The sequence below is a fragment of the Schistocerca serialis genome, chromosome 7 (assembly GCF_023864345.2).
Source record: "Schistocerca serialis cubense isolate TAMUIC-IGC-003099 chromosome 7, iqSchSeri2.2, whole genome shotgun sequence".
Lineage (NCBI taxonomy): Eukaryota > Metazoa > Arthropoda > Insecta > Orthoptera > Acrididae > Schistocerca > Schistocerca serialis.
Window position 1 is genome coordinate 48071761 of NC_064644.1, and position 27930 is coordinate 48099690.

At 38.7% G+C, this 27930-nt stretch overlaps 1 protein-coding gene across 1 annotated transcript in view; it reads left to right on the plus strand.

The window, feature by feature from the left end:
- LOC126412408 (coatomer subunit beta) overlaps nucleotides 1-26974 on the plus strand; it is a 109124-nt gene extending 82150 nt beyond the window's left edge. The window contains exons 12-19 of the mRNA XM_050081992.1: nucleotides 2261-2463; nucleotides 5840-6009; nucleotides 6664-6958; nucleotides 7067-7228; nucleotides 7373-7518; nucleotides 8756-8845; nucleotides 20086-20238; nucleotides 26723-26974. Of these exons, the coding sequence (XP_049937949.1) occupies nucleotides 2261-2463; nucleotides 5840-6009; nucleotides 6664-6958; nucleotides 7067-7228; nucleotides 7373-7518; nucleotides 8756-8845; nucleotides 20086-20238; nucleotides 26723-26797 (1294 nt within the window). The 3' untranslated portion in view covers nucleotides 26798-26974. The remainder of the gene's footprint in view (nucleotides 1-2260; nucleotides 2464-5839; nucleotides 6010-6663; nucleotides 6959-7066; nucleotides 7229-7372; nucleotides 7519-8755; nucleotides 8846-20085; nucleotides 20239-26722) is intronic.
- Nucleotides 26975-27930: the final 956 nt, after the last annotated feature.

Below are 27930 nucleotides of genomic sequence, written 5' to 3' on the forward strand. Positions count from 1 at the left end.
ATCCTAATCCAACATGGTACTGTGGATTTTAGGGAAAAATGATTTTCTCTTCTTTCTCTAGCATGTATTCAGGTGTGATTAAGCCATGGTGGCCTGAGGTTTCTGGAGGATTTCAGGATGAAGTCAGTATTTGAATGATTAGTAGTATATTTAGCTGACAGATTGTGTACAACTTATTTTGAAAAGATGGGGAGGATCCAAATTTAGGGAAGAATATGGGGTCTCGATGACCTCCATGCAGTTTCCTGACAGAGTTGTTGGAAAAGTAAATATTTTATGTGCATAGTGAGTCCAGACAATGACGATGAAAGTGATGAATCTCAATGGATTGGTAGTGACCTAAGACATCAAAAAGCCTTTCCTGGTTTGTCATGAAGATGTTTGTAAAGAAAGTGGTTTTTTTTAGGTCCTCAACTATTTTACTAAGTTAGTCATTAAAAATATAATTTAGGTCCAGTTTAAAGTTTTCTTTTTATTGTTTGGCTTGTTATTTGTTTCATGTTTACAACACTTCAAATGCCTTTCATTTTGTTGTTAGATTCCTTTACTAATTTATTATTGTATAATATCTTTGCTAGTTGTATTTTTGTAGACTCTGCAGTAAGATGTACAGTACATTCTGAACGTATTGTCTACTCCATAGTGTTTTTATATGATTTTTTATGTTGACCAACAATTTTATTTTGTCTCTTAGAATGAAGGTTAATTTTTATGTGCATAAAAAATGTGCACTTGCTATTATCTATCATTCTAAATATATCTTTTTATGATGTTTTTATTTTTCATTTCTTTAGTAAATTTACCCCCTCCCCCCACAGTTTCCCTTATTACTTATAATTTTTCCTATCAGTCTTCTGTGAAATATGTCATTTAATACCAATCTTGGTGCAATGAATATGTTCATCAATCAAATCATGTTTCTAGTTTTACTGACAACCACCTCCTCATTGTGCAACAATTGATATGGGTTTGTCCCATCATAAACAAAAATTACCTTGTAGTATGAGTTATAACCTCTCCTCCCCTCGCCCCCCCCCCCCCCCCCTCTCCCGTTTTCCCCTTCTGTACTAGCAATTGATACGCAGTATAACTTTTAACATACATTGTGTACATTCCTTACACACAGAAATAAAATAGGCTATTTAATTTTTTTGTCGAGATTGTAGTTGCGCTGTACTTACCTGTTTGTGTTATCTTGTACATTGTGAAAGCATGATCAGTCATTGAATGTCACCATGTCCATGATGGCATTATACCTAGTTAGAGTGGTTTTTTTTTTTTTTTTTTTTTTTTTTAGTGGAAATGAAATTTATAATAAAACATATTCAATTTTATCGTTTAACTTTTCTACACATTTTATCACTGAACATTATTTATCAAACAAAGAAAAAGTCTTCAGTTTAATATATATATATTTTCCATCATGGTTGAACTGATAATAATTACTTACAAGTTGTTGAGTAAATATGCACAAAATGTATTTGAACAAATCAGAAATTTAAACCTGGAAACGCCGCGCGGGATTAGCCGAGCAGTCTTAGGCGCTCCAGTCATGGACTGTGTGGCTGGTCCCGGCAGAGGTTCAAGTCCTCCCTCGGGCATGGGTGTGTGTATTTGTCCTTAGGATAATTTAGGGTAAGTAGTGTGGAAGCTTAGGGACTGGTGACCTTAGCTGTTAAGTCCCATAAGATTTCACACACATTTGAACATTTTTAAACCTGGAAACCTCAGGGGATTCTCTTAATAGAATAAACTGGGTGCCCTGAATCAGTTTATCAACTCCACCTCCCCTCCCCTTTACCATTTCAAAATCAACTCTCTCTCTCTCTCTCTCTCTCTCTCTCTCTCTCCGTCTCTCTCTCCCTCCCCCCTCTTCTCTGCCCCTCCCATCCCTCCCTTTCCCACCAACTCATCTCGTCCCCCTTAACTGCCCTCTCCCCCATCCATCCTCATTACCCCAGCCTCCAATCATTCTCTCAGCCTACCATTTTTTATTGTTAACGTAGCAATTTTTCACTTCATTGGCTTCCCATTGTAACCCAGATGAGCAGCTGCTTTATCTATAATGAATACACGGTCAGTGAGATAAATTGTAATCTCCCTTTCTTTCCATTATGTACACTTGGAAATTATCAAACAGACATTTTTGTAACTATTATTTTTATACTTTAATAACATAAAATGGCTATAATAATCCACATAAAGTTTTATGCTTTAATAAATGTGCCTTCATTACAAAGAAAGCAATTTCTCTCGTTAGCGTGGCAAAGAAAGGTGAAGCAAGACCTCCCCTTCGTCAGTATTTAATGGAAGGCGACTTCTTTATTGGAGCAGCTTTGGGAACAACCTTAGCGAAACTAGCACTGCGTTATTGCACGGCTGTACCAGATATCCGTCGACAAAACAGGTTTACTGCAGAAGCCATGCTTATTATGGCTTCTGTGTTGCATCTTGGAAAATCTGGTGAGTAGACTATGACAATAAGCAGTACTAAAATGGGCCCATTCTTTTTCCTGAACCTGTGTTCTTTTCCAGTTGACTGTTGCAAATAGTTTATTATAAAAATAAAAATGATCTGTAGGAAATAATACATTTTTCCCATTCTTGATTCAACTAAATATGGTACCTTTTTGTGCTACTAATTTTATACAACTGTTCACACAAGCAAGCATGTGGTAGTGCAAAGAAAACAGAGAACTTGTCTAGAAATGGTGACATGTTGTTGCTGTTCTTTTCCTTCGTTGGGCTCCCAAGTAGTTGATGGAATGGTTCAAGCTGGCCGGAGTGGCCGAGCGGTTCTAGGCGCTACAGTCTGGAACTGCGCGGCCGCTATGGTCGCAGGTTCGAACCCTCCCTCGGGCATGGGTGTGTGTGATGTCCTTAGGTTAGTTAGGTTTAAGTAGTTCTAAGTTATAGGGGACTGATGACCTCAGAAGTTAAGTCCCATAGTGCTCAGAGCCATTTTTGAATGGTTCAATCAGAACTAACTGAACAGCTTCATTGGCATCAGTTGTAAGGCACCTAGAAGCTCAGCAGGTAACAGTGGTGTGTGCAACCTGATACTGCCTCATCACAGACCCTTGAGAAGATGACAGCATAAGCAGTTCATTTGTTCTGCAGTAGGTGGCTTCACTTCCATGACAGACAGAAATGCAGCGACCATCTGCCCAAATATGCTAGCAAATTCTTCGTTGGTATTAGCCTGACACCTGCAGGGTAGGTGAAATATATGATTTGTGGTATTGTGCTATAGGGGTTGTAGAAGTGGGTTCTGCCATGCCATCAGCTAATGTGAGATGTAAAGTTGGTGGCAATGCCAATCCCAATGCTGGAAGAAATTATGAACAATGTGGGTAGCAAATTCACAAGGGTACAATTGGCTGAGGTGGCAGTAAATATCCCCTACTGGAGTTTGTATAACGCCTGTAGTAACACACTGCCACCTATTGATAGAGCTGGGAACTGAGAGGAGCCAGTTGCTGTTGCTGCAGATTAAGACCAAGTCATGTGGCTGGGAAGTTTGTTGGAGCAGTGATGACAGTTGCTCATCATCTGGCGGTGGAGTAGCATCCTCAGCCTGTGCCAATGGAGGCAAGTATTTCCCATCCATATTTGTCAAACATTGTTCTCACAAATAGGACAATACGCAGTTTTGCATTATCATGCAGAATGAGGGCACTAGCTGCAAGTGCGTCAGGCTTCCTTTGACAAATTTTCAGGTGCAAAACATTTTGCAGAAACAGCCTGTATTCTGCGTCTGTTACAGGCATCCCCTGGGACACTTCATTTGTAGCTATGACTCCACTCATGTCATACGCAAAAATCATCATTTTTGATTGTTGGCGGCAGCATTTTGTTAGGTATGGAGGGTTGGAACTTTCCCATTGTGACAACTGAGACTTCAGTTCTGGTTCGGAATCTGGTATCCATGTTTCAAGCACAACAATCCTTTTCAGAAACTGTTCCTGTTTGATAACTCATCACGTACTACTAGAATAATGATAGCAGTTGGATTTTCCGTCTTCAATTGGTGCAGCTAGGGCAAGGGAATATCTATAACTGTGTCATAAACGAAGAGTACGGACTAATTATACTGGTAATTGCAATTCACTTTTGGTCTGTTTGTTTCTGTAGTTGATCCTACGATCAAGAAAAACTTGAGAACAACACTCGATTATTAAATACTCCACACTGTACAAGAAGTTACTGCCTTCTAGTAACACTATCCTCCACAAATCTACACAAATAGCTAACACTCAACCACCTGAGAGTGTGCTTATCCCAAATTCTCCAAACTATAAGCAACACCCAAATCCTTTGGCATGTGCAACAAACTATCACAGGCAATAAAACTGGACCTTGTTGGACTTCCATTTGCAGCCATATCTATGACACACAAATACCAATCTTCAAACTAACACAGTGTACTAGAAATGCTACACTATGCCCATCATTCAAAGGAGCTACTTTCAGATAAAATTCATCAAACAGTTCCACTGATTGTGCCCTAGTATCATTACTGTATATCTAATCTAAGTCCACTCATTACAAGCTGCTGAAACCTTTCTAACAAAATTCATAGAAAATCTCTAATTGTCTTGATAATTGATATTGAATACTCCTAGCAAAGTATCAACGGCGGCACACACATACACACACACACTGTGACCTCAATTGCCTGAGATTTCAGTAATGTGTGTGTGAGTTGGGTTTGCATGAATGTGTCTGTGTGTGTTTGCCCCCTAATTCTGACGAAGGCCTTACCAGCCAAAAGCTATTGTTTGTGACAGTCTTTTTGTTGTGCCTATCTGCGACTCAGCATCTCTGCTATATGGTGAGTAGCAACTTTCCTTTTCACAGTATTGTCTTTCAACAAAACTGTAGATGAACCCTAAATCTAGACAAACATAGGGCACTACCGTTATTCTTTAAAAAACAATATATAATTTCTTGTGGCTGTCGTTTTGTTGTATAGCAGCCAGCTCACCCAGAATGATCTCTGGCACACGTTGCTGCTGTCCGCCACTTCTGCGTGAACACTTGTACAGCTGGTTACAATACTGGTTTTTCTAGAATATACACACACACATACTGACTTTTTAGTTACAAGAAATAACGTATTTTTACATCCTTTATCTGCTTTATGACATTTTGCTGCTGTCGTAGTGGTTTGAGATGATCACATTATTTACGTAACGACACAAAACTGTTCAAAATTAATTTTGACATGTTACAACGCACCGTAACTGTCATGCATACGCAGTGTGCAAGACTTTTGAAATGACCCTTGTATCAGGCAAAGAAAATTACAAGATTGAAATGCTCAGTCCTGTCTAAGGCTTTGTCACCAATGTGTATTACAATGTCACTGTCAAGTTTCCCTGTCAGTAACTGGCAGATTATTCAAAGGTCTGCTAGGTTCCATTAATCAAAGATTTATGTAATGTCATAGCTTATTGTCTGCATCTGTGTGGTTGTGTGTGGATTCTACAGTCAAGTTAATAAATAATTTGTGTTGACCTAATAAAATTAAAGTTGATTCACAAAGAATCACAATTGTGATAAAGAATCTTGTATTAGCAGAAGAGTTAAAAGTTTGTACTACTGCAGTGTTCTGATAATTTTCCTAATCGTCATCTTTCCAGTAATCTCTAAATATCACACAAAGCTGACACACATCTTAGACTGTCAGTCTGTAGAGATTTTGTTTGAAAAACAGCCAATACAACATGGATTTCCATATTGTTTGATTACGAATAATAATGAACAAATTAACTCTGTGATGATTTTGCTAACCTATCAAAGCACATAACTAAATTCATTTTGAATGTACTTTCAGGTCTTCCTTCTAAAGCCATGACCAATGATGATGCGGATCGATTGTTTTTGTGTCTGAAAGTGCTGTCTGACAAATCTCCTGTCATTGTAGGCATATTTAATGAACACTGCCGCAAAGCTTTATCAAACATGCTTGCTGCAAAAGCTGAAGAAGAAGCATCTACACAAAAGGTATGTGTAATGTCAGAAGCAGGAAAGTGAAAAATATGAAACCTGAAACAAATTATGTTCAGAGAAGAAAATGCTTCCTACTTGCAAAGTAAATACGACACTGATAGTAAATACTTCAGTTTCTCTAACTGTTTGGTCTAATTTGTCATATGTGTATCATTTTTTGCTCTAATTTTTGATGCTCTCTTACATGAGCTGCTTTCTTTGTGAATGAAGGGAGTTCTCTGTGAATAAACTAATATATATAATTACAAGAACCTCATTTATACACCCTATGCCATGAATCGATACTGTGAGTGTTCGTATTGCTGATTATGTATATTTACTCTTGGTGAGTAACAAAATCATCACAAATAATCATTAGCACACTGGACTCACATTCGGGAGGATGACTGTTCAATCCTGCGTCCGGCCATCCTGATTTAGGTTTTCTGTGATTTCCCTAAAATCGCTCCAGGCAAATGCTGGGACGGTTCCTTTGTAAGGGCATGACCAACTTCCTTCCCTGTCCTTCCTAATTCGATGAGACCGATGACCTTGCTGTTTGGTCTCTTCCCCCAAAACAACTCAACCCCAACAAATAATGATTTGGTAATTATTAAGTCATACAAATCATTCTGTTCTCAGATTAATCCTAATCTCACTCTTATACAGGCAAAGGAAAAGCCAGGCTCTAAAGTGCAGGCAGACGATCCAATCTCGTTTGTACAATTGTCAGCTCATCGTGGAGATTTGGGAGGAGCAGAAAATGTGTTTGAGTTGAGCCTGACACAGGCTGTGGCAGGTGGCCCCTCTGGTTCTCGCAGCAGCCCAGAGACCCTAGCCATCAGCAGCAGGCTCAGTAAAGTCACTCAGCTCACAGGGTTTTCTGACCCTGTCTATGCGGAGGCATATGTGCATGTCAACCAATACGACATTGTGCTTGATGTGCTTATTGTAAACCAGACAGGTTTGTTTGTATGTCATATCTTAATGCCAGGCAAAAATACATACATTAATTTTTGTCAGTTGAATATTGGGGTCACCAGTTTCTAATAAATGTTTATATACATTACAGATGATACTTTACAAAACTGTACTCTTGAACTCGCAACAATGGGTGATTTGAAGCTTGTCGAGAAACCACAGCCTGTGGTTCTTGCACCTCATGACTTCTGCAACATAAAAGCTAATGTTAAGGTTGCTTCAACCGAAAATGGAATAATTTTTGGTAACATAGGTACGTATGCATTTTGCAAATGTTCTGTAGTTTTGTGAATAGAATAGAATATGAGCCCAGTTTTTAACCAGTTTGCAAATTTCAAATAACTCCACTCTGGAGCCAAAGTTTTTCTAATATGTTATTAGTGATTGTTATTTTCAGTGTACGATGTGAGTGGAGCTGCTTCTGATCGCAATGTTGTTGTACTTAATGATATTCATATTGATATCATGGATTACATAGTTCCTGCCACTTGCAATGACACTGAATTCCGTCAGATGTGGGCAGAATTTGAGTGGGAAAATAAGGTACATGTGAGATTGATGTTATGGCATTACTTAAGTTGATATTGCATTATGTTTCCTTCTCTGTCACCTTTCACATGCAATACAAAGTATTATGTTATGGCAGGAAGTAAAATTAACACAATAAATTTCTAATAGAATTTCAGAATATTACCCAGTATTTTAAAGGTAGTGGCATTATTAGAAATGTAGGTGATAGGAGGGTGGAGATGCACAAGCACTCTCATTATCGCTACTACTGTACAGACAGTTACTCTGAGATTTATGCCTACTAATAACTTTATAATGTCGTCCAGTTTCTGAAAGCAGTCTGTTTTGAACTTATTAAACTTCATAGACGAATGGAGATTTTGTTTGGTGGTGCCAGTTTCTCAAAACTAAACTGCTGGGATATAGTAGGGCATTTTCAGTTGATCTGCCTTCACCATCTGATGCTCCAAACAGTAGTTTCTAGAAAGCATTCCAGCACCTGAAACCACACTAAGTTAAAGTGAGCTTGAAATACCACATTATTCACGCTGCATTGAAATTTAATAATGTAAGGCCAAGTGGGTGCTACATTTGCCGATTCTTAAGTTGAAAGAGTGGCATGCATAAACTTGTGAAGCAATTTTATGACATTTTGCATCAGACTTAATTGCTTCCTTGCAAGATGTACTACTTGTGATGAAACTTGGGATCACTTAAACTGACAGTGGCAAGTTATTTTACCAAAACCAACCATTTTCAGAAATGCTATGCTGGTTCTCTTGAGGGGTATCAAGGCATTATCATGAAGCTCTGTCACTACATCGTATTTTAAGTTCAGATTTTCTAAAAAATATTTTCCCTGTTATAACATCAGAGCAGTGTAGATTGTATCATTGTGGAATTTTACAATTAATGACTGCATAATTGTCAGGGATCAGTTGAAGCCATTAAAGACTTTTGCCTTGAATGTCTTACTCATTCACATCTAGTTATACAAATGTTCAAGTACTCAGAGAAATATTGAAAAAAATAGGACCTACTCTGGTGAAGACATGTACTACGTTGTGTCGTGGTTGTTTATAGAGCAGTTTGCATGCCTCTAATGGTAAGGAGACTTCTTTGAGAAATGTTAGCACTTAGTATTGCATCGATGCAATTAGTAATATTTTTTTAAAGAAAAAGAGTATGCGTTAGATTTGTGATTAAATATCTTTCTATGTCAGCAAAATTAAGTCATTTCAACTTAAAATTCTTCCTCTTTGTTCATCAGGTATCTGTGAATACAAACTTAACAGATCTTCATGAATACCTGCACCATTTGATAAGCAGCACAAATATGAAGTGTTTGACACCAGAGAAGGTGGGTTCAGTTCTGTTTCCCTTTCTTATTTTTAATAAGATTTTACAGATAAACTGCATCTGCCAAGTGTGTGTGTGTGTGTGTGTGTGTTTTTGTTTTTGTGTTTGTGTTTGTTTAAGAACATGACTCTTTTCAATGTTGGGTTTGTTTTGAAAACTGATTGCACCACACCATTGTCTGCACATAAACCACGGCATTTTATGCACAGTACTTCACATTAATGATGCACACCAATATGAAATGTCATAAATTTTTATTTGTGGGACAACAATAACTGTTCCGCTACATATTCATGGTAAACAAATCTGCCACAGTTGTAAAATGCTTTTTTTGACTCGAGTTTTACATGACAGAAGCCACTATACACTACCATAGTTTTGGGGTGATTTCGTGCATCTGAAATCTAAAGTAAAACAATAATTGTAACCTACTTCTTTAAAGAATTAAAAAAGTTTTAAAAATTAAAATTCAGGAGGTTGGATGAAATGATTTTTTTAAATTATGGCTGCAAAGAACCCCAACTTGCAAGTGCAGCATGGGAAAATGTCTCTTGTTTCAAAATTGCCACCAGGAATGCATACAGTCTACTAGAAGAAAGCCACCATATGACATTATGACATTAGGTGGAAGTCATAGGCTTGACCAAAGTTAAATAATGACCCTGTGCTGCAAACAGTAAATCACCTATAAACATGATACGGTGAACCACGAGAAAACAGTGGTAACGTTCATGGCCAACATTTACCAAATGCCTGTGTGACCCGTGTGCCTGCAGCATGGGGACTGAGCAGTAATGCTGCAGGCTGTTTAGGCTGTTTTCGTGGTAAACACCTTGAAGGGGGCACATAACGTGGCGCAAAAAGAAACTATAGTACAAGTACGTATGAATGCCGAATAAAGAATACTGAAGAAATATAGGTAATAACTGAAAGTAATGGCAGTTCACTATGAGAGATGTTGGCCTTAATAAGCAAATAAGAAAAGCAGCAAGACTAATAACAGAAGTAGTGCAAGCAAGCAACAGATACATGACACAGAATACATAAAAAATAATAGTGTAATTCGAAGTGCGAAATGCATAAAAATGCCAAAATCTGCATCTAATAGCAGAAAAGCCAAATGTGACAAATGATAAAGTTGTGAACCTGTGAATTTAAAAGGTAAAATGTTTAAGAAATTTAAAAAAAATAAACAGTTGAAAAAACTGAAAACAGTTGCAAACTGAAATGTTTTATAGCAGTTACTCGTCTCATGTTATTGCAATAAAAAAGATTCAGAGCACTGATTAAGGGGTCATGTCAGGGTTAAGAAGTAACAGCAGAGAAACCAATAAGCTACACCCAGAACTGACAATTGAAAGCATTGTGCAAAGCTATACAGGGGATTTTTCTGCTTGAACCCGATTTTTTTTTGTTGAGAGCAGTGTCAGAATTGTTCAGTCTACATTTGAAAATATATCTCTATTCCAATATGTTTAAAGTCAAGCCCTTGCAATAGGCGTGAAGTATAGAAATGTTCTCATTAATATTCCCTGGTTTGTGATTATTTAATGGTAAGTGCTTAGACATAATTGATTTTGGCTTATTAACGTTACAGTGCTCCTTAACTATGTCTTGCAGGAAGGGCATTCCCTGTCAAGTGAAGTTTACTGGTATCAAACATGGCCATAATTTGAGGAAGAAATTTCTGAGAGTGTACATTCGGAGCACAGCGTTGTATGAAGTGAAACATGGACTGTGGGAAAACTGGAAAAGAAGAGAAACAAACATTCGACATGTGGCAAGGAAAGGGATCTATGGAAAACACTGACAAAAAGAAGGCACAGGATGGTGGGACATCTGTTAAGACATCACGGTATAATGTCCATGGTAGTAGAGGAGTTGTAGAAGGTAAAAAACTATAAAGGAAGACAGACCCTGGAAGACATCCAGCAAATAATTGAGAATATAGGTTGCAAGTTCTACTCTGAGATATAGAGGTTGGCACAGGAGAGGGATTTGTGGCAGGATGCGTCACGCCCATCAGAAGACTAAATGTGTCACGCCCATCAGAAGACTAATGGGGGGGGGGGGGGGGGGGGGGGACCGTTAAAATTCTCCTTAAACCTGCACGTTCAGCAGTGGCACTCCATTAGCCACTTCATCACACTTTGAGGGAAAATATTTTAATGAACACCCCCAGTGCAAACTTAAAATGGTGCTATATAGGATGTATATCGGTGACATAAGTGTCATTTATGGTGAGGACAGGGACCAGCTTTTAGATTTGTGTAAGACCCTGATTAACCAAGCACCTATCATCAAATTTATTGCAGAGTTCCCACAATATGTTGCTTTACCGTATTTGAATTTGTTACTTACTGTGCATAGTGACGGGGTTGGATTTGTATTTACCAAAAACTAATCACCATTGATACACTGATACATAGTTCTTCTATGCATGCTTGAGTCCATAAATGCACGGCCTTTACACAAAGTTCCACGTCAATAGAATGACTTTAATAAGCAATGGGGTCCCAGTAAAGTGCTTAACTTATGCTAAAAGGTATCCTACCAAGATTTTGGAAGAAATAAACAATTTGCAAAAAAAGAGAAGAAATAATGGGTTTTTAGGCAGCACAGTCATTGTACAGGATACGGGAGAGAAGTATCTTAACACTCCCTACTGTAGTATGGGGCTAAGAAATGAAAGAGGAAGCCGCTTGGTAGAATTTTGCACAGAGCATAACTTAATCATAGCTAACACTTGGTTCAAGAATCATGAAAGAAGGTTGTATACATGGAAGAACCCTGGAGATACTAGAAGGTTTCAGATAGATTATATAATGGTAAGACAGAGATTTAGGAACCAGATTTTAAATTGTAAGACATTTACAGGGGCAGACGTGGACTCTGCCCACAATCTATTGGTTATGAACTATAGATTAAATTGAAGAAACAACAAAAAGGTGGGAATTTAAGGAGATGGGACCTGGATAAACTGACAGAACCAGAGGTTATACAGAGTTTCAGGGAGAGCATAAGGGAACAATTGACAGGAATGGGGGAAAGAAATACAGTAGAAGAAGAATGGGTAGCTTTGAGGAATGAAATAGTGAAGGCAGCAGAGGATCAAGTAGGTAAAAAGACGAGGGCTAGTAGAAATCCTTGGCTAACAGAAGAGATACTGAATGTAATTGATGAAAGGAGAAAATACAAAAATGCAGTAAGTGAAGCAGCCAAAAAGGAATACAAACATCTCAAAAATGAGAGTGACAGGAAGTGCAAAATGGCTAAGCAGGGATGGCTAGAGGATAAATGTAAGGATGTAGAGGCTTATCTGACTAGGGGTAAGATAGATACTGCCTACAGGAAAATTAAAGAGACCTTTGGAGAAAAGAGAACCACTTGTATGAATATTAAGAGCTCAGATGGAAACCCAGTTCTAAGCAAAGAAGGGAAAGCAGAAAGGTGGAAGGAGTATATAGATGGTCTATACAGGGGCAATGTTCTTGAGGACAATATTATGGAAATGGAAGAGGATGTAGATGAAGATGAAATGGGAGATATGATACTGCGTGAAGAATTTGACAGAGCACTGAAAGACCTAAGTCGAAACAAGGCCCCGGAAGTAGACAACATTCCTTTAGAACTGCTGACAGCCTTGGGAGAGCCAGTCCCGACAAAACTCTACCATCTGGTGAGCAAGATGTATGAGACAGGCGAAATTACCTCAGACTTCAAGAAGAATATAATAATTCCAATCCCAAAGAAAGCAGGTGTTGACAGATGTGAAAATTACAGAACTAACAGTTTAATAAGTCACAGCTGCAAAATACTAACACGAATTCTTTACAGATGAATGGAAAAAGTGCTGGAAGCCGACCTCAGGGAAGATCAGTTTGGATTCCGTAGAAATGTTGGAACACGTGAGGCAATACTGACCCTACGACTTATCTTAGAAGAAAAATTAAGGAAAGGCAAACCTACGTTTCTAGCATTTGTAGATTTAGTGAAAGCTTTTGACAATGTTGACTGGAATACTCTCAAATTCTGAAGGTGGTAGGGGTAAAATACAGGGAGCGAAAGGCTATTTACAATTTGTACAGAAACCAGATGGTAGTTATAAAGAGTCGAGTGGCATGAAAGGGAAGCAGTGGTTGGGAAGGGAGTGAGACAGGGTTGTAGCCTCTCCCCGATGTTATTCAATCTGTATATTGAGCAAGCAGTAAAGGAAACAAAAGAAAAGTTCTAAGTAGGTATTAAAATCCATGGAGAAGAAATAAAAACCTGAGGTTCGCCGATGACATTGTAATTCTGTCAGAGACAGCAAAGGACTTGGAAGAGAAGTTGAACGAAGTGGACAGTGTGTTGAAAGGAGGGTATAAGATGAACATCAACAAAAGTGAAACGAGGATAATGGAATGTAGTCGGATTACGGCGGGTGATGCTGAGGGAATTAGATTAGGAAATGAGACACTTAAAGTAGTGAAGGAGTTTTGCTATTTGGGGAGCAAAATAACTGATGATGGTTGAAGTAGAGAGGATATAAAATGTAGACTAGCAATGGCAAGGAAAGCGTTTCTGAAGAAGAGAAATTTGTTAACATCAAGTATAGATTTGTCCCGAAGTCATTTCTGTAAGTATTTGTATGGATTGTAGCCATGTATGAAAGTGAAACATGGACGAAAAATAGTTTAGACAAGAAGAGGATAGAAGCTTTCGAAATGTGGTGCTACAGAACAGTGCTGAAGATTAGATGGGTAGATCAAGTAACTGATGAGGAGGTATTGAATAGAATTGAGGAGAAGAGGACTTTGTGGCACAACTTGACTAGAATAAGGGATCGCTTGGTAGGATATGTTCTGAGGTGTCAAGGGATCACCAATTTAGTACTGGAGGGCAGCATGGAGGGTAAAAATCGTAGAGGGAGACCAAGAGATGAATACACTAAGCAGATTCAGAAGGATGTAGGCTGCAGTAGGTACTGGGAGATGAAGAAGCTTACACAGGATAGAGTAGCATGGAGAGCTGCATCAAACCAGTCTCAGGACTGAAGACCATAACAACTACTACTGTAGTATTATTCCAGAGATAGTGGGAAAGTGGTTGAGGGACTTAAGCATTATTCCCACTTTCTTTATTCCTCATAATAATGGGCAACATCTTATTCACTACAAATACAGGGAACCCAAACCATGTAATAGAACAGGCATTGATTGTATTAAGTATCCACAATGTGATTCCCGATACATTAGACAAACTGGCAGATGTTTTCAGACTAGGTTTAAGGAGCATTGCAACTTTTTTGAGCCACCAGTCTTCTGACTGGTTTTATGCAGCACATCAGGAATTTCTCTCCTGTGCCAGCCTCTTCATCTTATAATAGTGCTTGCAACCTACATTCTCAGTTATTTGCTGGATGTATTCCAATCTCTGTTTGTTTTCTGGTTTTCCCACAATTTAATTCTGTGCTCCAAATGACATTCTCAGAAATTTCCTCCTCAAATTAACGGCTATGTTTGATAATATAAGGGCCGCTGTAGTGCAATGCAGACTGATGCCCTGAGGTCGGCAATCGCGGAGTGTGTAGTGTGAGAGTTGCGCAGTAGCCCACAGTGCATGTCCTCTTTCTGCTGCTCGCATAGCTTCTATACTCAGCGAATGGAGGTCGGGGAAAAAAAGGCCCTTGCAATATACTTCTCTTGGCCAGAAATGCCCTTTTATGCCAGTGCTAGTCTGCTTTTTTATGTACTCCTTTTGTACGACTCTCCTTGATAGGTCATGGGTGCACTACACGAAGAAAGCAGCTACTCAGTTAGCAGAGTACTTGTGGAGTACACGTGACGGATTTTTAGGCCAGGCAGTATTTTCAGATGCTCTTATGAACACTCGCTGGTCGATATGCAGCAGGTGAAGTCAGATCACATTTGTAGTAAATACACTTTGACTGTAAAAATTTTATCAGTAAATTGTCAAAGTATTCATAGTAAAGTTCCCGAATTTACTGTTCTCCAGGAAAGTTCTCTTGCTCAAATTATTCTTGGGGCAGAGAGCTGGCTGAAACCCGAAGTGGGAAGTTCTGAGATATTTAGTGAGTTGTGGAACATATATCGGATAGACAGATTAGAGAACACAGGAGGAAGAGTGTTCATTTCAGTTGACAAAAATATTGTCTCTATTGAAGTCAAAATTGAGTGTGACAGTGAGTTACCTGGTCATGTATAACTGGTGAAACCAAGTTAATTGTTGACAAAGTTATTTAATTGGATAGAAAAAAAATCTACTCGCCAAGTGGCGGCAGAACATACACATAAAGGATGGTTGTAATTGGCAAGCTTTTGGAGCCAGTGGCTCCTTCTTCAGACTGAAGGATTGAAGGGGAAGGAAGAGGGATGAAGGAAAAGGACTGACATCACTTAGTTCCAATAAGAGGGATGTAGAGGAATTACAGGCAAAGTTTAAAGAGATTGTAAATCGTGGTCTAGAGAATTATGTGCCTAGTAAGTGATTAAGACATAAAAGACCGGTCATGGTTTAATAATGAGAGTCGGAAACTGCTGATGAAGCAGAGGCTATTGCACTCTTCATTCAAAAGAGAATTGCCAAATGACAACACACAAAGGTTAGTAGAAAGTCTGTGGAAAGATCTATGCGCGAAGCATACACATAGTACCACCGTCATAACACAGCAAACGATCTGCTATAGAAGCTGAGAAAATTCTGGTCCTGTGCAAAATTACTAAGCAGATCTAAGGGTTCCATCCAGTCACTTGTTGACCAGTCCAGTGTGGCATTTAAAGATAGCAAAACAAAAGCCGAAGTTTTAAATTTCACATTCAAGAAATCATTCACGAAGGAGGATCGTACAAACGTACTGTCATATGACTGTCAACAGACTCCCATATGGACGACATAGTACTAATTATCCTTGATGTAGAGAAACAGCTGAAAGAGTTGAAAACAAATAAGTCACCAGATCAGAATGGAATCCCAAGTCGATTTTTTAAAGAGCGTTCTGCGCCATTGGCCTCTTACTTATTTTCTATTTATCACGGATTTCTCGCCCAGTGCAAAATCCATAGTGACCAAAAAAAAGGGCAGGTTACTACTGGGTATAAGAAACCCAAAAGAACAGACCCGCAAAATTACAAAAGAACAGACCCGCAAAATTACGTATCCCTAACATCGGTTTGCTGCAGAATGCTTGAACATATTCTGAGACCGAATGTAATAAATTTTCTTGAGTCCGAGAAGCTTATGTCCATGAATCAGCGTGGTTTGAGAAATGATCGCTTGTGTAAAACTCAACTTGCTCTTTTCTCACATGTTGTATTGCAAACTATGGATGAAGAGCAGTAGGCAGATTTCATTTTTCTTGATTCCCAGAAAGCGTTTGACACGGTGCCCCAATGCAAATTATTCATGACAGTACAAGCAGATGGAATAGTCACAGATATGTGAGTGACTCAGACTTAAGTTATAGAAGCCAGTATGTTGTCTTCGATGGCGAGTGTTCATCAGACATAAGGGTATTGTCAGGAGTGCCCCAGGAAAATGTGATAGGACCACTGCTATTATCTGTATACAGAAATTATTTGGCGGACAGGGTGAGCAGTAATCTGTGGTCGTTTGGTGATGATGCTGTGGTGTTTGGTAAGGTGTCATCATTAAGTGACTGAAGGAAGATACAAGATGAATTAGACAAAATTTGTAGTTGTGATGAATGACAGCTAGCTCCAAAGGTAGAACCAAGTGAAAAACAAATCCGTAATGTTCAGATACAGCATTAGTAGTGTCCTGCTTGACAGTCACATTGTTTAAATATCTGGGTGTAAAATTTCGAAGTGATATGAAATGGAACGAACATGTGAGGATTTTAGTAGGAAAGGCAAATGGTCAACTTTGGTTTATCGGGAGAATTTTAGGAAACTATGGTTCAAGTGTAAAGGAGACTGCATATAGGAGGCTATTTTTGAGTACTGCTCAAGTGTTTGGGATCTGTGCCAGGTCAGATTAAAGGAAGACATTGAAGTAATTCAGAAGCAGGCTGCTGCTAGATTTGTTACTGATACATTTGAACAACACACAAGTGTTACGGAGATGTTTCGGGAACACAAATCAAAATCCCTGAAGGGAACGCGACATTCTTTTCAAGGAACACTATTGGGAAAATTTAGAGAATGGCATCTGAGACTGACTGCAGAACGATTCTGTAGCCTCCAACATACACTAAAGTAAGGACTATGAAGATAAGGTATGAGAAGTTTGGGGCTCAGACAGAGGCATATAGACAGTCGTTTATCCCTTGTTGTATTTGTGAGTGGAACAGGAGAGAAAATGACTAGTAATGGTATAAGATGTCCTCCGCCATGAATGGTAAGGTAGGTTTTTGGATGGGCCAAATACCTTAAGGAGCTGCTGGAGGTCTTGTTCGACTTCTGGGATGAAATCATGGTCATAAGGATTTTAAGCAGAGAAGACTTAAGCCACATTGTCAGAGTCATGACCTCTGTGGTGGATCCTTTGTCTGGGATGACCAAGTCTGGATTGATTTTCAGGCTACAGGTAGCTGTGTGTTCCATAGAAATGATGATTATAATATCCCTTGCCGCGTACTAGCTGTTAGGAGTTGTGACTCGATCAGCTGATCAATTCAACAACCTTGCTATTGTTATTGGTTCAAAGTTAATATACATCACAAGGTGGGCGTTTCGCCTGCACGAGCAAAATAGTTGTTCCTTCACTTAGCGTTGCTCCATGGCGAGTGAAGAAGTGTAAGAAAATCAGTATGTGATGGGACTTCGTTGCAAGATAGGATGATGAGAGGATGCGTGTGAAGTGTTTGCAATGAAACAGTCATTGTTGTGTTTTTTGAGATTCATAAGCTATATGTAACGTTAATGTGGATTTTAGTAACAGCCATAATACATATGAAGTATTTCAAAGGTAATTTGGCGTATTTATTTTTGATCAAAGGATTCTGTGATGAACTGTAATGTACAACAAGCTTGTACAGGACTCTGAACATTTGGTGGTCAATGTTTGCTGTAGAATCTGCTTCAATAACATGGTCAAAAGCATAGAGAAAGTGTTCTCTGCTAAAACAAACTCATTTCACTCGCAGACAATTGTCGAATGACCAAATACGAATAGCAGTATCCCAGTTCGTGAAGATCCTATAGAAGTTTTCTTTCTCATACATTTCAAGAATTTTACAGGCGACCATCAGAGTTAGCAGCTGCTTCTACACCACGAGAGTAACTTGTCTACATGTACGAAATTATGTATGCTGTGGGAGCAGTTGATGCCGCTCTGGAAATTGATATCTTCCTTCACAGGCATACAAACAGAGACACTACATACACTAGTTCACTAACAACGAGTTTAATATTACCAGCTTAAAAACATTATTTTCTTCTTTTGAGACATAATATTATATGCTGGACTCACTGGGGAGGTGATATCAGGTTAGAAGTAAGATAACCAGGGGATGACTGGGTGGAAAAGATGGAGGATCATGGTCGGAGGAAGGTTGGAACTGCTTTAAATGAAGTTCTATGGGGGTTTTGGGTGGCTGTTGTCAGTGAGGTGCGTGGCAAAGAAATATTTCCACTGTCGAGAATGAGTAAAGCAAACAAGTTCCTTTACAAGTCTAACATGGTTGAACTTGCATTTGGGTCTAACGTTGAGGCCTTTAGAAAGTATTGACACTTCTGCAATGGTCAAGTTAAATGGGTGTTCGGGAGTGTTTATATGGAGGGTGAAGTAAGTTTTTGAGGATGCGGAAGGCATAGTGAGATAGACTAGCATGGAGAGCTGCATCAAACCAGTCTTCGAACTGAAGATCACAAGAGTATAACATCAGGACTTAATTTACAACTAAGCATAGAACAAATACACAAGGGTTTATCAGCAGAAACAGAAGCTGTAGCAGAGGCGGCAACTATGCATAGAACAAATACACAAGGGCTTATCAGCAGAAACAGATGCTGTAGCAGAGGCAAAATAAGACCAAATCGTATCAAACATTAATGTCTTATAGCTGACAATATTTTGAAGAGGAATGTTTTCCAGTGATGTAATTCTATAAACATTATCCTCCATGAAATAACTGCTGATATGTGATGGTGGTGGTAGCAGTTTTAAAACCGATACCATAATCATGTACTTGTTTATATGTAGTAGGATGCTACCTGTAAACACAATGAATAGAACAGCATGGCAGCACGGTGACATTTGACTTGACTGAAATAAAGAAAGTGTGGTTACTTATATAGCAACACACTAGATCGGACTGATAATTTTGCGCAGATCAGAAATGCTCATCGCGGACGTGCTACTGAGCCATCCTAGAGTGCACGCTGTGTATGACATTGGATTGCTACGACTTATGCAAGCTGTTGAGCACCCAGGGAACAGGATACTGTGTTGAGGACCCAGAGTGGCTTGAAAACAATAAATTGATCTAAAGAAGAATGAATATTGGAAAGCTGAGCTCCGTTATTCTATTTCTTGTTTGTACACTTACTGAGTTCTCAATGAGTCTGTAGCATTATGCATGTTATTGTTTGTGTTTCATCCTAAATTTATTATTATGGAATTAGTCTGAATTTAAAGCATTCTTATAGAGTATGCCAGCCCTTTAGATTTTTTCAAAAACTGAGATTCAGTAAGAGTCTTAAACAGAAAAATGCTACTTAAGAAAAGATTGCACAATTGTCTTCTTAGATACTTCATTTGCAAGATGCTATGCCCAGTGAATCTTTATCAGACATCTGCTCTCCTGATGATAAGATATTGTCATACAATGTTCCATTATGTTTGAGACAAGATGATTCCCTATTTTCACTTGGGATGTACAGAATAAATTCGTGGCACTTTCATGCTTATGGTCACAATTTTGCCGTGTTTATATTTGAAAAAAAAACTATCAGTTGTTACAACAAATACTAGCAGTCTGAATGTAATTATAAAGGTCACATTTTTCATGAGATAGGGTATATTTATATAAGGTAATAACCATCTACAAAAATTCTTGCTCTGCTAACACTATTGAGAAAGGACTGCCATTAGACAAGAGTGATGTTACATTCAAATCTGATGAGTCTCCAACAAAAACTGCACACTAAGCACTACCAAACAAACACCAGGCCACTTTCATAACTAAACAGATAATCTATAATGAGCCAATATCATGTTTCACAGTTTTACTTTTTTCTTTATTTTTGCATAATAACCTCTCTTGTTTAATATTTTCAGGCTCTGTCCGGTCAGTGTGGCTTCATGGCAGCTAATATGTATGCACGCTCAATATTTGGGGAAGATGCTTTGGCTAACCTGAGTATTGAAAAGCCATTCAACAAACCAGATGCGCCAGTTACCGGGCACATTCGAATACGAGCTAAAAGCCAGGTATGCATTTCTCTCTCTCTCTCTCTCTCTCTCTCTCTCTCTCTCTCTCTCTCTCTCTCTCTCTCTCTCTCTCTCTCTCATATCTGGAAAATTTGCTACAATATTATACAATTCATAAAACAAAAACATTAACCAACTCGTTTGCTGTTGCTACTGTTCACCTCTGGAACAAGCTGCCCTACACTCCTTCCGCAATTCGAAGTCCTGCTACTTTCAAAGAAAAGTTGAAGAAATTCCTCCTGTCATCCTCATAATGCTTCCCCAAAATTGACATGTGTGGCCAACTTCCCCTCTGTCAAAAAGCAGAGCTAAGGCTCCTATCCCCTTTTCCTTTTTCTGTGTATCATGCCACCTCCTCCTCCCTTATATTCTTTAATTGTGTATTATCAGATTCATCTTTCCTTTCCTCGTCCATCCCATTGCCGCTAGCACTCATAATTAAAAATCTACCTTATTGTAACCTCTAATTATTGTTGTATTACTGTGTACTATTATAACAACGAAAATAACCTGGAGAATACACATATAAAAGGAGGTTTAACTTATGCAAGCTTCGGACCTCATTTGTCCAGCAGAAGGGAATGAAAGAGGGGTGAAGAGAAAGGAACTGGAGAGGTTTAGGAAAAGGGGCAGAGTTTGGAAAAGTAGCCCAGAACCCCAGGTCAGGGGAGATTTACTGGATGAGAAGGAAAGACTGATTGTTGGGGACTGCACCAGACAAGCTCTCAAAATCTGAGACCTCAAAGGTGGAAGAAAGGGTAACGTGTAAGACAGTGATTACTGCTACAACATCGTGCCCTAGTTAATAAGAGTGAAAAGCTAAGTTCATTGTATGTAACAGAGGTTGGAGGGGGACAGAGAAAAATAGATGGGTCAGAAAATGAAAAATGTAGAAAATTAAAATGGAGTGAAGAACGGAGTAGTTACATTGAAGAAATGCTGAGACAGAAGAAATTAACCTAAATTAAAGCCAAGTGGGTGGCAATAACGAAGGACGTGGTGTAGTGCTAGTTCCCACCTGCAGAGTTCTGAGAAACTGGTGTCCAGGGGAAGATTCCAGATGATGTGTGTGGCGGAACAAGCACCTACATTATGTGATCAAACTTATCCGGACACCCCCAAAAATATACGCTTTCATATTAAGTGCATTGTGCTGCCACCTACTGTCAGGTACTCCATATCAGCAACCTCAGTAGTCATTAGACATTGTGAGAGAGCAGACTGGGGTGCTCCGCGGAACTCACAGATTTCGAACGTGGTCAGGTGATTGGGTGTCACATGTGTCATACAACTGTACGCGAGATTTCCACACTTCTAAACATCCCTAGGTCCACTGTTTCTCAGAACTCTGCAGGTGGGAACTAGCACTACACATCCTTCATTATTGCCACCCACTTGGCCTTAATTTAGGTTAATTTCTTCTGTCTCAGCATTTCTTCAATGTAACTACTCTGTTCTTCACTCCATTTTAATTTTCTACATTTTTTCATTTTCCGACCCATCTATTTTTCCCTGTCTCCCTCCAACCTCTGTTACATCCAATGAACTTAGCTTTTCACTCTTATTAACTAGTGCACGATGTTGTAGCAGTAATCACTGTCTTACACGTTACCCTTTCTTCCACCTTTGAGGTCTCAGATTTTGAGAGCTTGTCTGGTGCAGTCCCCAACAATCAGTCTTTCCTTCTCATCCAGTAAATCTCCCCCGACCTGGGGTTCTGGGTGACTTTTCTGAACTCTACCCCTTTTCCTAAACCTCACCATTTCCTTTCCCTTCATTCCTCTTTCTTCTCCTTCAATCGTTCTGCTAGGAGGAGGAGCCAATGGTTCTGAAAACTTGAATAAGTTAAACCTTTTCTTATGTATGTATTCTCCTCGCAGTGCGTGGTGAGTAGATTCTATCCAATAACATTATAGTATCTGTACTTTTGTAATTTTCATTTTTCTAAATGTAGTATAACATGCTTACTGCAGTATATGACAATGTAAAATATATATAGAAAACTTGCTTAGGTGCAAGAGAGAGCCTAATGGCCCTAATATTGCCTGGTTAAATAAATCAGTAAATAAAATAAATATACTAAGAATTCTTCCTATTATGTTGTCTTTTTTTAAGAGTATAAAATTCCACTCCACAGATTACTGTTCTGAAGTGTTGATTTCTTTTTGCTTCTAGTTTCTGATGAAGTTAATGGAATAAATTTAGTTGAAGGAGAACCATGTGTGAAGTGTTCAGTGTAGTCAAAAGTAAAACGCCATGTACTGACTTGACAGAAAATCCTAAAATGTTATGATCTTAGGGTAAATCAGTAAATGGATCAAGGCCTTGTGTCCAGACACTCTGAGACCATAGTAGCACTGAAACTGATGGTGACATAGAAAAGGCCAAAATACTAAACTCTTTGTTTCAAAAACAGTTTCACAGAGGAAGATTGCACTTCAGTTCCTACTCTAAATCGTTAAACATACAACAAAAGCTAGGTATCAGAATTGATAATCAAGGAATAGAAAAGCAACTGAAATCACGCAGTAGAGAAAAGGCCACTGGACCTGACAGATTTCCAATATGAGTCTACTTGGAATAAGTTAAAGAACTTTTCCCCTCTTCTAGCAGCATTGTACCAAAGATCTCTAGAGGACTAAAGCCCTTCCTAATTATTGGGAAAAAGCATGTATTATTCCTGTTTCAAGAATGAATGGTGAACAGATGCACAAAAGTATATCTCTGACATTGATCTGTTGTAGAATTTTTGAAAACATTTTAAGCCGACACATTATGAAACTTCTGGAGACCGAAACTCTCCTTTGTAGGAATCAAAATGTGTTCTAAAAACAACAATGGTGGGAAACTTAGCTGACCTCTGTTCATCAACAAAATCCAGAAAGCAGTAGATACAGGTGCCCAGGTAGGTGCCATAATCCTTGACTTTATGGAAGGTGGTTGATACAGTTCCGCACTGCTGCCTAGTGAACAAAATAAGTGTACTGCATGCCAAATCAACTGTGTGACTGTATTAAAGAGTAACTAGCAAACTGAACAAAGTGTGTCATTCTCAGTGGAGAGAAGTGTTCGATGTAGAAGTAGCTTCAGGCACACCCCAAGGGAGTGTTATAGGATCATGACTTTTCACAGTATATGTAAATGAATGGTAGATAATGCTGGAAGTTCCATGAGGCTTTTGGCAGATGTTGCTGTTGTATACAGAGGTCACAATGCTAGAAAACTGTAGTGAAATGCAGGAAGACTTACAGAGGATTGAGGACTGGTGCAGTGTGTAGCAGTTGAACCTTAACATAAACAAACGTAATGTGTTGTGTGTAAGTAGACAGAAAAGCCCATTATTGTATGATTACATGATAGCAGAACAATAACTGGATGCAGTTTTCCATAAAATATCTAAGATTATGCACAGAGAGGGATTTAAACCGTATAAAATCAGTTGTGGGGAAGGCCAAACTGAGACTTATTGGAAGAAACTTCTGGAAATGTAGTCCATCTGCAAAGGGGGTAACTTACAAAACCTTTGTTCGACCAGTGCTTCAGTATTGCTTGGTCTGGAATCTATACCAGATAGTATCGATACAGGAAATAGAGAAGATCCAAAGAAGAGCAGCATGTTTCGTTAGATGATAATTGGTAAGTGTGAAAGCTTCATAGGTGGTGTTCAGACAACTTCAGTGACAGGTGCTCCAAAGAGGTGTGGTTCACTGTTAAAGATACAAGAGTGTACATTTCTAGATGAGTCGACCATTATATTGCTTCCTTCTACATATACGAGGTACTACTCAAAAGTTCCCAGAATACACCAATAAATAATATTACACATTACCTGGAACTTATCACCGTCACTTTCAAAGTAGTTCCCTTGGGGGGTGAATACACGCTCCTAGCAGTTTTTCCATGAACTGAAAGCTCTGTGGAATGCATTTTTGATGAGCCTGTTTAATGCCACTAGTGATTCTGACTCAATCTCCTCGAAAGTGTGAAATCTTCAGTTTTTTAACTTGAGTTTCATTCTGGGAAATAAAAAGAGTCTCTCTGTGCCATTTTGGGTGCATATCATGGATGAGGAACAACCATCATTTTGTAATTCTTCAGGCTTTCCCAGTGATAATGTTGACATGTTGAATAATCAGATCTTCTGCTGGCTGTTTGTGTCAATCTTACATGATATTTCGTGGCAGATTATGAAAATGAGGCTAACACTTGTCTGACGAAGAAATAATAATGTTAAAACCTGTGGGAAGCAGCTTCCCACAGGTTTTAACGTTACTATTTCTTCATCAGACAATTGCATGATATTTCATTGGCGTGACTCACTGTCTTCTTCAGATGTTCCCTGAGGCTCTTCCATGGGTGGATTGGTTGGAGTAATTATGCCTGGATGGTGCTAGGTGCTCCGTTTTCATTCACAGCTACATCAGGCACTCCATCCGCAGTCCATGTCCACCAGGGGCGGCTCTAGTTGTCCTCTTTTGCTGCTAGTGGTCAGATCACTATCTGCACCCGGTTTAGCCACCCTCTGGTGTCATGCTTGTTTTCTGATACTCTGTTTTGCATCCACACTCTGCCATGTGTTCTATCCACTGACTGCTGGCTTGGCCATCCTCCATTTGTCTTGGGCATTGTGTGTCATGTCCTTGCCTGTTGAAGCAGGCGTTCCGTGTTGTACTTCTCATTGGGTGCAACAGGTATCCAGTGCCGTGGTTGAGGAGCTTCTCCATGACCTTGATATCGATGGATTCTTTCATGACACTTTCCCAGTATCTCTGGGTCTCTATCACACTCTTGGTGTTGTTGTAGCTCATGAGTGACCAAGTTCTAGACAGTGATCTGCTATTGCTGATTTGGTTGCCTTTGGTATGCCTCTGATGTTCTTTATACCTGATGCCCAGCATCCCAGTGGTCTGGCCAATGTGTGACATTCTTCACTGGCACGGCATATTATAAAAGCTTGCTTCTGTAGCTCCAAGTATCGTTTATATTCCCCAGTTGTAATGGATGAGCAAAATATACTTTTGATGTTGTTTTTCAAGAGAATTCTGCTGGTTTGGCAGAGATTTGTCTGTAGTACAGCAGGTATGCCACTGTCTTTGTCTCTTATTGTTCTTCTGTAACATCTGGTGGAGTGGTAGAGCAAAGTGCCTTTTAAATGTCTCTGAAAGAGTACCCATTTTTGTGGTACACCAATTGTAAGTGCTTTATTTCATAAAATAGTTTTTAATTTGTGGCAAAATCTTCTGTAAATGTGCTCCGTAGAAAGGTGGTTTCAGTTGTTCCTAGTTGCCTCAGATGTAGGTACTTCATTTTATCTATGTGCTCGTGTATTTAAAACCCTTAGTACTAAGAGATTGGAACTGTAACCAACAAAGACATCTCAGCATGTCACTATTCTGGTATGTGGACTGTACTGACCAATCAGCAAATGTTTATCTGCTGATAATACTGAAGTTTTTACTTCGTTGAAGTGTGCAAGTGGTCATTTCCAGCAGCCCGCACTCTGCCCTAATTTTATCATCAGGTTGTATATGGATTCATTAATTTCATATCGGTGCATGTAGTTCATATACCTTGTGTCAGGGTAAGGAAGGCATGATCCTTAACAGACTCCGCTTCCACAGTGGTGCTGTTGAGAGGCTCTTTTAGCGATAGTGCTCGGAACTTGTAGTTGGCAACAACAGTAATAATGCAACTTTGAGTCAGGCATGGAGGCTCAGATTGCCTGAGACTTAAGACAAGTGCTTGTGGCAGACAGAAAATCTGGGTTCAAGATCCTATCTGGAGGAAATTCTGAATTGTTACACGTCCAATGAAAGTTCTTCTTTAGGATACAAGTTGTCCTTAGCGGAATTGTTCAGATGACACTGTATGATCCTATTCTTAATTATGTCTTTTTGTGATAATGACAGACAAAAAAAGTCTTACCATCTTTGTTGTTTGTAATAGTGGCTACAGGCCACTTTGGTAGAATGTGAGTCTTCTGACTTACTGCGACTTTGGTGGTTTGTGTGGTAGTGTGTCATCAACTGCTTAGTCCAGTAGCTCCTCAGTTGACATTATATGCATGTAAGTGAAACAATTCAAGAGCAGTTTGCCACTGAAACCTCTTAGGTAGTGACCAGGAATCATAGGACACCTGTATCAGTAGTTGGATTTGCTCTCTTGCAGAACACATAGGGTGTTTAAGTATTTTTTTGTATGTACAAAAGGAGACTTCACTTGAGAGAAATATAAAATTTCAAGGAGAGACTGACTGGCCTTTATTTACCTTCAGTAGGTAAAATTCCCATACTTCCAATTGACCCAATAAAAGTAAGAAAAAGATCATCTCTATTTCTATTGCAGTGCTAGAATTTTACCTCCTAAATGTAAGTGCTAAATATTCGTTTGAGAAAAAATTACACAAAAAATGAACTAAATTTTCATACACCAGGTTTTATCAATTTTTTGTGATATGAAACTAAAATTCATTTTTATTTTGCAGGGAATGGCTCTGAGCTTGGGAGATAAAATCAACATGACACAAAAAGGTCCACAAAAAGCATGTAGTGGAGCATAAATATGTACTACCATGAATTTATTTTCTGAGATATGAAATGTGAACAATATACTGGAGTTAAGTGATGTCTTTTATTCATATTATTATACAATATCTTGTTTTACATAATTGTAATAGTACAACTTGTATACTGTACATGTTTTTATTTAAGATTAAATCTCGAAGTTGTAAATTAAATGTTGAAATAATTGAGATGTGCCTCACACCCTGCTTCAAACGGTAAGTAGCTGTCAGTTTCGTTAACTTAATAACACATACATCTCACAGACCAAGATTTCAACTATCCAGGATATGTCACAGTTCATCTATTCACCAGACCTCAGTTATCATACTGCCCGCTGTAAACTAGTGTAAATATGGTCATAGCAAGTTCAAATGCTCACACATGCAAAGTTCTTGCTATGATTCATGTTGTTTATGTAAAAGAGAAGACACCTGCTAAATTTAACCTTCAATATATTTTTGTTTATACTGAAAATGTAGATTTCAGTTGTCATGATGAAAGGCATGGGAAAAGCATCAGCCATCACTGATAAAATTGTCCAAGATACTAAAGATGTAAGCTAACTGCCATTTAACAATCTCTCAAATTCATGAATTGTCAAGAAGTGTTTTCAATTAAACTATTACAGTGGGATATTGAAAATAGGCAGGCTGAAGATCGCAAATGAAATCAGCTGGTCACAGTATAGTCATAACTCACATTATGAAGAACAAGGGAGTTATTTACTGAGCTTACTGTGTAGTTTAATGAAACTTTACTGCATCATTACGTATCTGAGAGTACCATTGAAATGTAAAAAGACAGCAGTCGCAAAAGTTGCTGTAAATGCTACTGGTAAAATTGAAGTAATAAATAATACTTTATGAAAGCTGTAAGGTTGATATCAACAAAACATGCTAAAAAATATACTTAAATTCTGTTAGTGACAGTTACTTGTGGACGTGTTCACAATATAACCTTGTAAAAGGAAGTTTGTAAACTTTGTCAAAAACGAGTACATCATTTTCAAATGCTGCAAAGGTATGTTGATTGTTAAAAATGCAAAATGGTGCTCTTTAAGTTAAATATATACCATATTTAACTGACTGCAAGATGACATTTTTCCAAAATTCATCAGTAAAAAATACAG